Source organism: Daktulosphaira vitifoliae, unplaced genomic scaffold, assembly GCF_025091365.1.
Source record: "Daktulosphaira vitifoliae isolate Bord-2020 unplaced genomic scaffold, ASM2509136v1 Scaffold_4, whole genome shotgun sequence".
Lineage (NCBI taxonomy): Eukaryota > Metazoa > Arthropoda > Insecta > Hemiptera > Phylloxeridae > Daktulosphaira > Daktulosphaira vitifoliae.
This window is the reverse complement of record NW_026099575.1, coordinates 12,641,006-12,652,436: the sequence shown is the minus strand read 5'-3', so window position 1 is coordinate 12,652,436 and position 11,431 is coordinate 12,641,006. Positions and strand designations below refer to the sequence as shown.

The 11,431-nt window shown below is 25.1% G+C and overlaps 1 protein-coding gene and 1 long non-coding RNA gene across 3 annotated transcripts; one reads left to right on the top strand and one right to left on the bottom strand.

The window, feature by feature from the left end:
- Positions 1 to 2,761: 2,761 nt before the first annotated feature.
- LOC126904687 (uncharacterized) lies at positions 2,762 to 7,746 on the top strand. 2 transcript variants are annotated; one of them, XM_050683911.1, is made up of 7 exons: positions 2,762 to 3,016; positions 3,085 to 3,168; positions 5,006 to 5,124; positions 6,134 to 6,289; positions 6,368 to 6,503; positions 6,547 to 6,566; positions 6,691 to 7,745. In XM_050683911.1, exons 2-7 carry the CDS (start codon positions 3,134 to 3,136, stop codon positions 6,921 to 6,923), a joined length of 699 nt encoding a protein of 232 aa, XP_050539868.1. In that variant the 5' UTR covers positions 2,762 to 3,016; positions 3,085 to 3,133; the 3' UTR covers positions 6,924 to 7,745. The 2 variants fall into 2 exon arrangements, with proteins under 2 accessions (XP_050539868.1, XP_050539869.1); XM_050683912.1 differs by lacking the exon at positions 3,085 to 3,168 and having other exon boundaries at positions 6,691 to 7,746.
- LOC126904688 (uncharacterized) lies at positions 5,098 to 6,463 on the bottom strand. The gene is made up of 3 exons (XR_007703797.1): positions 6,356 to 6,463; positions 5,330 to 5,404; positions 5,098 to 5,186 (listed from the first exon to the last, which is right to left on the bottom strand). It is a non-coding gene; the product is annotated as an uncharacterized LOC126904688 (long non-coding RNA).
- Positions 7,747 to 11,431: the final 3,685 nt, after the last annotated feature.

Sequence of the window (11,431 nt, the reverse complement as noted above, 5' to 3'; positions counted from 1 at the left end):
ACGCTTTTATCACAATAATACTAGTATTTTTTGTTCATAATTATTTTAAAAATTATTTTTAACTTTTTAGTTCGATGTACTTTAAAAGCGTGTTTTTTTAGTTTTTTAAACTATATTTTTAAATACGGTTTGAAAACAGTATTTTTAAAAATAGCCAGTGTTGGGAAAGTTCCTTTTTAAATGGAACTCGTTCCGTTCCCCGTTCATTTTCTAAAATATGAACTCGTTCCAGATCATAGTTCTTTATATTAAGAAGGAACTTGCCAGATCCAGTTCCTCCAAAATAAGAACTCGTTCCACTCTTCGTTCCTTTTATGTAACCAAGTAATTTAAAAAATTGTGGCAATGAGATCATGATAACGGTCATCAATAATTTTCATCAGCAGTCGAATACAAAACAAATTTGTAGTATTCCTTATCTAAAAGTATTCGAAAATTATATTTATAAGCAGGTAGTAAATGCTTACGACTTGTGTCAACGTGACCAATGTCTATTGTCTATATATAAGTTAGAAATAATAAATCAGAAAACCCAAAACCTTTAACATATATTAGTTAACAAGAAACGACAATAATATTTGGTGCATTATTTACAAGGTGTTCAGTAAGTCAGGAAACGGTTGGGTTTGGTAACAATGAGTTAAAAATTGTTTGTAACAATGAGAACAATAGAAACCCGTTTCCTGACTTACTGAACATCCTGTATATTAAATATTTACTGTATACCTACATGTGATAATAACTCTATTTATAGTCAATTGATTCATTTAAACAGCCTACGATCTCGGCTGGGTATATAGGGGACTTCCATTGTCAAAAGTCAACTAAAAATACCTTAATATTTTAATGTTCAGATACGAAGAAAACTACACTAAAACATGTTTATAATAATTTTTAGGAACTGTAATTTCCGTTCACGTTCCTTAAAAAATGGAATTTGTTCATTTTCCTCGTTCCTTTATTTTAAAAGGAAGCAGTTCCTAGCATCGTTCCTTCAAAAAGAACTCGTTCCAGGAATCCGTTCCTTCTCAACACTGAAAATAGCTAATAATCAATGTAAGAACTTTATAAGTATTAACCCCTTGTTATCAAAAGTTAGTGTAGTATAATATTATATTTAAATATTTTTTTCTTTACCTCACTTTTATCCCAACTTCTTGGGGTCGACCATCTTTATCATAAACTTCCAATTGACACAATCTCCTACATCGTCTAGGCTATTATCAGCTGTTCTCATATCGCATTAAATAGCATCCTTCCATTTCTTTTTTGGTCTTCCTCTATCTCTTCTTCCTTCGACATTCAGTTCTATAACTGTTCTTACAGCTTCCAATTCTTCTCTCCTCATAACATGACCAAACCATCTAAGTCTATTTTCTCTCATCTTATCTACAATTGACGTTACACCTATACTCCCTCTTATATGTTCGTTCCTTATCTTATCTTCTATAGTCACTCCACTCATCCATCTAAGCATTCTACCTCTCAACACTATCAACCATACATCATAGCTGATCTCACTACAGTCTTATAAAACATACCTTTCAGCCTTACTGGAATTTTTTTTATAGCATAACACACCAGACGCTTTTTTCCACTCTACATCTTAATCCTGTGTCTAACATCCTCGTCAATACCACCGTTCTTTTGCACAACTGATCCTAAATACATAAAACTTTCCATCTTTCTTATCACGTTCTCGCTTTGTCACTGATTTCTTCGTTTCACCTACCTCGTGTTGTCCTTTTCGTTCAAGAGCTGATCTCCACATCTCTAACCTTTGATTCATTCCTTGCCTATTTTCTTCTATTAACACTACATCGTCAGCGAACAACACGCACCACGGTATCTTTCATTGTATTTCTCTAGTAATTTCATACATAGCTTTTTCTTCTTTTCCCTATACTTTTCCATTATTTGTCTCCCACCAAAATTATATTTAAAAATATTTTGATTAAATATTATTTAATTAAACATAATATTTTTATTTTATACCATAAAAATATTGAAGGGTACTCTTCTGATAATAGCAACCTGCGCTATTGCACGCGTCTATCATAATTCTATTATGATAGATATTATTAATATATATTGTCTTTACTAAATTTTTTATATTAAAAGAATTCTAGACCAAGAAATACTTTATTTCATTTTAGAGATCAACCGTCAGAAATGAATTATACTGATGAGTACAAGACACAAATCAATCTTATAAGCTTAAAATTTTGCTCTGTTATAACTTAATTTTGACGAGGTAAACTTAAATAGTTTTATATTTTTTAAATTCATTTATTGTTAAGCACATGTTTTATTTATCCTTGAGATTTATGCAACTGACGGTTAGTTGAAATTCTCACATTAACGATCACGTAATATATTCCCACGTGATGTATAAATCGTAAGAAAACGGACCTTCAAATAAAAATTAGTAAGAATAATTTAAATAATTTCTTTTGTTTCAAGAATTTTTCTTTGACAATTGAAGTTATAAACGTCCTCGGATTATTTACATAGAGTATGTGTTTAATAATTATTACCCACTTTTGAAAAAAATAAAAATTTATGGTAGTGTGTTACTTAACAAAAATTTAACACTCCTTGGGAGTTATTCGAGGTGGAAATCGTTAAAGCATAATACGATTATGTTTGGAGGGAAAATTGTTTAATGACTCTTAACTATCAACAATTTGTAATCATACTCCTACCATTCGAATATACACATGACCAAAGGGCGTGACCCAATAGTATCTTCAGACTCGATAAACACAACAAGGCTTGTCACATCAGACCTACTTTGTTTTTATTATCATTACTTGTTTTATAATTTCTGTTTTAAAAAATTTAACTTCTACCAAGAGGTCTTTTATTCCTGTTTTATTTTAGTTTTACTCCTGTTAACTCTAGTACAGAATATATAAAAAAATATTGGTATTATTAAAATAATATAATATCATAAAATTAGTTATAGCGGTATCTAGTGAAATTTTAAATTTTAACACATTCGTAAATACAAAAAGTATGTAATTTTGATTTTTTTATTATTTATTGTTTGCTTAAATCTAATACATTAAATTAAATTAATAGCTTGTTCGTTGTGTGATTTATTTTGTATTGTACTACAATCTACTAGATTATGTCAGGGTCTAACGATTCTATCAAAGACCTAAGGTAGGCATTTGGAATATTAATCATTTACCATTAGAAACCTAAATGACTCTAAATTATGTATTATTTTAATTACTATTAGTTTTATGTGTAATATGTTTTATGAATACTAATGCTTCTCCAGTAAAGATCATTAGATTGCATACATTACAAGTTTTCTATTTTAATCAGAGTTAGTAATCATTAATTATTAATTAAAATACAATGCCTTTTTTTCCACTTACAGCTTGAATATATGTTATATGATCTGAATACTTTCATTGTAATTTTAAAAAAATATTATACTTTTTGTTTTAGTATAAAAAATTCCTCAGTTTACAAATTTTTCAACTAACACTTGATTAATATTTAAATACTTTTAAAAGATTTGGTTCACAAAATTCAGTTGAACTACGTACTAGATTTGTCCTGAAAAAAAATTATCTATTTATTATTTAAAATAAAAATAATAAAAAAAGGAATCTGAACATATATTAGGATATCTCTTATTTTGGTCATTTTCAACAAATCTTGTTCGCAGCATTTTTTTTTTTTTTTTTTGGGTAAAACAAATTATTTCCAATATTTCATACAGATAACTCAATTTTAAACCATATCTGTAGGCACTTCAAATTTGCTATTTAAATAATAGAGATTTTTTTTTTTCAAAATTCTCCTGTAGGCTGAAAAAAAAACACAAAAATATAAAACCTATGAAACTTAAACTTTATGTAGCATTGATAACATTTGATGAATTTTAGCATCACACATGTTCAAATAATAGTTTGTATAATATTTTGAGTACTCTATATAAAGTTCATAGAACTCTGCCCCAATTTATACAAAATTCATATTTTTGTAGTTTTTATTCTGCTTTCATGATAATTTAGAAAAAATAGTTCAAAATCCCTGTTATTTAAATGGCACATTTCAAGTACCTACAAGTACGAGTTTAAATTGAGTTAGAGGCTGAAATTTTGGAAAGAATTTTTTTTACTTCAAAGAAAAATATAAATCCAGGGAACAAGATTTATTAAAAATGAAAAAATTAGAGGTATCCTAATATACATATTTCATAAAAATATACTGAAACCCAAAATCACAATGAATAACATGAAATAATATTTTTGTATGGCCTTTTTATGTTTTCTAAATAATTTTGCATGATAAGAATTTATCACTTTTGACTAATATAATTTTTTTCAATGACCTGTACTTTAAAAACTATAAAAAGTAGTATTGTATNTTTTTCAATGACCTGTACTTTAAAAACTTTAAAAAGTAGTATTGTATTTTTATTATTAAGAATTATTTTTTTAATTGCCTGTATTAAATAAATAATAACCTAGTGTGTAACATTTTTAATTGATGAACAATGCTTTAAAATACTCAAAAACTAATACATTGTACTTATGTAAGGTTTTGCTACTTTCTTCCTTCATAATAATTTAAGAAACATTACAAATAACAAAAAAATTAATAAAATAAAAAACATTACGATTCTAATTTTTTAAAATTCACAAATACTTTTATTATTTACATAATTTATATTTAACATCCTATCAAAACTTATGCTTGTTGTAAAGTGGATGGCAAATATAGCACAGCGAACAGAATTGAATTTAATATTATATTAAGAAGTTATAATCCTTTTTATATAAACTTGAGCTAAATAAATATCACTTTATAGTTTGCATTTTATGTGTTATAATAATTGTAATATATTTTATAAGGATTATATTTAAATTTATCTTTTTCTTCTTCTTCCTTGCCTTAATTATATTTAAATTTATATTTATTCAATTGAAAAAACTTTTTAATAAATAATAATTTAATTATAAATATAATAAATGTTTTGTAGAATGAAAAAACGTAGTTTGGCTGGTAATGTAGCCCTTGGATTGTATATTTTAGCTCTGGTATTTGTTTTTGTTGCGTTTTTTTCAACTAGTTGGCTTGTCAGTGATCCAAGAATTACAGGTAATTTTTAAAATTAATCAATAAATTCAAATACTTTGATTTATTAATAACTTGTCATAATTCTTTGGCATATGTCATTACATGTATTCGAAAAATATTAAAAAAAGTTTAAAATTAGATATTTCAAAATGTTTATATTGTTTAATTATTGAATATTTTACTACCACATATTAAATAGTAATATCATAGACTAATTTATTATTACCATTTAATGAACAAACATACATCCCTTATGCTGCAACAGCATGTATTTCAAAATTTGACAGAATAAGATTTTTATCTATAATAAAAAAAAAAATTTTTAAATATTTTTTTGTGATACTCATACTATTATTGATAGCTATTCAAATAAAATAACCATTTTTTGACTATCCTTTTAACCTAGAAAAACTAAAATATGTACTGTTGCAATATTAGCGACTTTATGCTCTGAAATTCTGAAATTGTAAAAAGTAGTGTTTTTAACCTTAATACCTTATTTAAAAAAAAAAAAAAAAAACTATTATTTCATAATTTATTAAATGAGTGTAATAACAAAATTCTAAAAAAATTTAAAAAAAGTTCATGAATTTCTGCACTAAGCTGACAATATATGAAATATGGTAGAATTTGATATAATGTATTTTATCTTCAAAAATGTTTCTGTAGAAATTAAAGAAGAAGTAATTTACCAGTATTTATTCATCTAAATCTAAAATATTTTAATATATTTTCTACAAATAAATTATTTTAGTATAATTTTAATGTATAAAATATGAAAAAAAAATTGTATAAAAATTAATCCATTTTTTAAAAAAAGAAATTGTTTAAACATTATGTCTTAATGTTGAGATATCAAATTTGTTATTTAAAACTGTTTTCTTTAAATAATATTTATTAAGCATATTGATTTAATTATATTATATGTTTTAAGAAAATATTTCATTGTAATTTATGTATCTATGTTAAATAATTGATTATTAAATTTTTTAATTTAGCTTTTATTCAAAATGTTTTTTTTTCTTTTTAGGGGCCAAATTGGATAGTTTTGGATTATGGACCCACTGTTTTCGTTCTCTTCCTGATCCCAATGATCCTGCTGAACGTCGGCATTTTGTTGGATGTCATTGGATATTCGATCCATTCACTAAAGGTTATGATGAAATAAAAGGATTTTTATTGCCATGTATGATATCAACTTTACATTGTTACTCTTATGTATAATAATATATATGATTACATTTATATTTACTTTTTTAAATAGTTAACATAATGGCAACTCAATTTTTCTACACAATTGCATTCTTGGGAACTTTGTTTTCTTCGGTTGGTTCTCTTATGTTTCTCTTATGTTGTACTCCTGAAGAAAAACGTTTTATAAAATTAACATTCATTTTAGGNTCCTGAAGAAAAACGTTTTATAAAATTAACATTCATTTTAGGAATAACACTAGTTGTATCAGGTAAATAAAATTAAAAATGGAGTTTACGAAACAATAATAAATTTAAAAATATATATTGATAACAAGATATCTTACTAAGATTTATAATAATTTATTTACAAATTAAAATTAAATTTTTTTTTAGGAATTTGTGCTGCACTTGCAGTTTTAATATTTGCTTTATTTGCAAATAGACCTGGATGGATGCCTGGTCATGACAACAATTTTTTCGGATGGGCTTTTGGAGTAGCAATTGCCAGTTTCTTTGCTTTACTTGCATCTGGAGCTTTTTACTTAGTTGAAACTAATATTCAAGTAAAGAAAAGAAAATATTTGAAGGAATCTCAAACTAAATTTGACATGGAAACAAAATCATAAAATTGAATTAATTTTATATATTTTTTTATTTTTAACTCTATTCTATTTGATAAAATATTAATTTTATTTGACGAATAAACTGATAAATATAATAAAAACATTCCAATTATTCTAACAATATTTTTATATTGCATATTTACAATAATTGTGATAGCTTGTGAATATATTATTATTTATGAAACTTACTCCGTCCATTAAAATGAGTACTGAGTTTTGTAATTACTAATTACTTATTTTAGACATACTTATTTCATAAAACTAAGTATTTGAATCAAATAGTACAAGATAAAATTTAAGTATACATATCTTTAAGATCTAAATTAATAAAGTATTTTTTTAGCTATTTAAATGTGTGTTCAAAAACAATTACTAAAAATGTAACATTAATACTGATTATACCTATTATATGTTTGTAAGAAAATCCTAAAATAACAGGATTCATCACTGTAAGGGATGAACACCACTCATTTTTTCTAATAATATTATTTATAGATCTGTTTTTTTTATTTTTTGTATTGAAATTAACTTCAATATATATTAACTTGTTTTTGTAATTATTAATTATTAATACTCTACTTGTATTAATTCTCAAGATGTATAACTATAATTAAAATTTGTATTGTTTTATTAATATTTTCTTAAATTTAGTAAAACTTAAAAAACTACATTATAAATTATTTGTTTTGTAGTCAAAATTAAATTAGGTGTTATCAATTAAGAATTTGCTTTATATAAATAATATTAAATTTAATTACCATTTTTATAATTATTTTGTAAATGATTAATTGTTCAATTATCTATAAACATGTCATTCTTTTTTTATGAAAAATTTATTGTTACTTCAAATTTACTATAATTTCTTATTAATCCTAAATTTTTTTTTCACCATTAATTTAGTTAATTATACTTTAAAATGTATCTCGTTTAAGATCTTTTTTTCTAGTTAAAATATTGTATTAATTAAAACTTATTAATTATTTTTATATATCTATCAATATTTTTATTTATATAGAATTATAATTTGCAATAATAATAACATTATTATTATTTATGTTTTTATTATTTAATATTTTAAGGAATAAATACTATATAGATTAGAAAAGCTACAAGGACACTTTTTACTTAAAGTTGCCTATAAAATAATTATGATGGGTTTATAACAGTGGCGCCGATCTTAATTTTCACTAAGGCAGCTGCTCTACTTTCAAATTGGGTTGGTTGTTGGTTCATGTTAGCCATGTAAATCAATCATTATTTAATGATAAAAATTAATTAAAAAAGTAAAAAATAAAACCTAACTAATTGGTTGATAAATATAAAATAATTCTGAAGACTTTGTAATACATTCAAGTAAAAAAAATTAAGTTACTAAAAAGTGATTACCCGAATAATAATTTTAATTCTACTGAAATTTTTATAAGGTTATTAAAAATGTACTAAGCAAATCATATGAATCCTACAGATCGTAACAGAATATAACTTTTATCAGTTGTTAATTGCTTAAAAATGCCTGATCATCCAAATTATTTAATACACTAATAAAAAAACGGTAGCACAGTGGGATTGCGGTACAGCATGGACTTAAGATAGTTGAGATAAGTATAGATTACATCAGGCAGTGATTTTAATTACTGTCATAAGAAACGCTTCGATTCAAATCTATAGACTGTTGACAAAAGCAAAATTAATTCATATTTCCCTAATTATATCCTAATTAGTAATTCTTAGATTTAAAAGTATAATTTATGAATAAATATTTATTATAGCAATTAAATATTGTAATTTTTAAGGAGTAATTATAAAAAAAACCCAGCACAGGGGGGTCGTGGCATAGTTAGATAAAGTATAATGATATATGACGTGATTAAAATCACTATCATAAAAAACTCTTCGATGCAAATCTTTAGATGGTGTTTAATTTTAAAAAATTGGTACCAAAAGCTACACGATCTGCTATTTCCTTATTTATATCCCAATTAAGATAAAGTATTTCGAATGAAACTTGGAGGTCAGACATCGTTGATTGTTGATATCAAAATTTTCGAATTTATTTATTAATAAATTAGTGGTGATAAAATGTTATTTATTTTAGTAGCAGTGACGGCGAGTGGGTGCGACTTTAAATATAATACCGCTAGTTATAGATATAAAAAATTGTCAAATTAAATATAATAAAATATAACACAATACACATATTATTATTTTAAAGGTCGTAGTAGAAAATAACAATAATAGCGATTATACTATTATAGCAACCCAAACCCAACCAATCGGAGAGAAATCGGAATTTTAACGGGCGAAAAACAGTAAAATTGTTCCAGAGGTTGCTTACGAGAGGGGCTTAGTAAAATAGGAAATAGAAGGAGAAAATAGGAAATAGAAGGAGATAGAGACGGGCGTATTAATGTATTAATTCTAAAAATAAATTACCAATATACTAATATTTTACCGGTGGACGACGGTCGTCCAAAACCCGTCCATAAGATTGCAGCTTAACAGTACTCGCACGCACACGATTGGGCGCCTTGTTTATAATATACGTTTCAAAATATTGTTCAGACGACGCTGTTAGTCGTCCAAACACTGATCGTTTGTGCGCACCTGCATATACCTTGGAAAACAACTTTAATATTCGCACACAACAAATGTATTATAATTATTTTAAAATTTGCATTTTTAATAAAAACGTAGAATTATGAATATATTATTAATTTTCTTCTTTTAATTAATTTTAGTAGGGGGTGCGATTGTTTTAAAGTAGAAGCAAAAAAACAGCAGTGATTGATATTTTTTTAAGAAATTATGAAACTGCTAATTTTTATAACTATTAGCTTCGATGCGTAACCAAAAGGCTATTGGTTATACTCTGTTATTATTAATTTTTTTGTGTGTCCGTGTACGCAATTACTCTACTCCTACTGGACAAATTTTGCTCAATTATTCGTCAAAAGATCACAAAACGTATTAATTCGAATGATACATGAATTAAAAAAAAATTTCAATTATATAAATGCTTTTCTAAATGTTAACATACGTTTTCTGAAAATATTATCATTAACCAAAGTACTGGGAAGGGATAAAATCATCATAACAAATGTGTTTATTTTCAATTTTGTAGTGTTTCAAAAAACTGGTCTTCTTTAAATCTACATTAAAGTGAAGTTAATATAATGTACTTTGAGATGATAAAATAAAAACTATCCGAAATTCGATTTCTAGAAGTTATAGACTATTCCAGAAAAATATTTAAACATGTGTAATAGTAATTGTACCAGCAAGACGAATATATTGTAATTGTTCAACGTTGTTAATGAATAATAATAGTCATTTTAATAGTTAATTTAATTAATTAATCTGACCTAGTAATTTGTGGCAGTTAACTATGTGGTCAGAGAAGTAGTAATATTGATATATAATATTAAACTAGCAGTCACTGCTATTAATCGTTTTGATTAGCAGCTATTTATTGTGATATTGGGAATAACAGTGCTGAAATCACCACTACTATTATTCCTTACCCCAACTAAAATAAAATTACTGCGCTCCTCGCTGTTCTACTGTGTACCACGTTTGCTGTTTTGTTGTCGATCATAATATTAAATGTATACCAATTTATACTAAGCTACTTCATTGATAAACTTTTTTAAACCTTGGCTGACACTGACTGCAAAAATAACAACAATTGTAAATTATTATCCTAATAAATAGTATCTAATATAATAGTTTTTTGGTCGGTTTATTTCGTTGTAAAATTTTTCTAATCAATAAATACAACTTTTTATTTGTCTTAGTATTTAATATACATGGGTGGATTTGATGAAGGGTTTTAATAAAACTTGTCTTATTTTTGGGATCCTCGGACGTCAATCGCAAAAAAAAATGAATTCAATATCTTTAAAGTTTTAATAGTTTATGTAGTTGATTAGTATTTATGTAGTTCACTAGTGCACACTTGTGTACTTGTCAAATACTTATCCAATATTTGATTTTAGGGTGGCTATCGGTAACACAATTTTTTCTTCCCCACTCACCTATATTTGTGCAGTACAGCGGTGGTTTATGTTGGCCTAATTAGTTAATTTAATTTAATAGATAAGTAAAACTATTTTATAGTATAATTGTAAATATAATTTAATAGTTAAGGTTGATTACATAATGTATTAATTATATAACTTATTAATTTATGAATATTAAATATAAAATAAATATTATTGGATAGTTTAATATTTTACTAAAATGTTTATAATTGTAAAATTCTGTTTCATTTTTGCAAGTAAAAAATTATATACGGTGCGTAGCTGAAACACTATTAGTTTTACTCTGTCGTATTTTTTTTCTTTAATTTTTAGGGAAACTAACCTCCTCAAATTTGCTTTAATTGCTATTGTTATTGGATACCGAAAACAAGATTAATACAATTTAGTACTGAAAAATATTTTATAGTAATAGCATTTTCTATTTTATAAAGTTATATTAGAACTATGTGTGTGAAAATAGTTTTATTTCAA

What these genes read in the sequence shown, in the direction of transcription:
- LOC126904687 (XM_050683911.1), top strand. Translation starts at nt 3,134, where the DNA reads ATGTCAGGGTCTAACGATTCTATCAAAGACCTAAG. An exon ending in GATTCTATCAAAGACCTAAG is followed by an intron (nt 3,169 to 5,005) that starts GTAGGCATTTGG and finishes AATGTTTTGTAG; the next exon opens with AATGAAAAAACGTAGTTTGG. An exon ending in AAAAGGATTTTTATTGCCAT is followed by an intron (nt 6,290 to 6,367) that starts GTATGATATCAA and finishes TTTTTTAAATAG; the next exon opens with TTAACATAATGGCAACTCAA.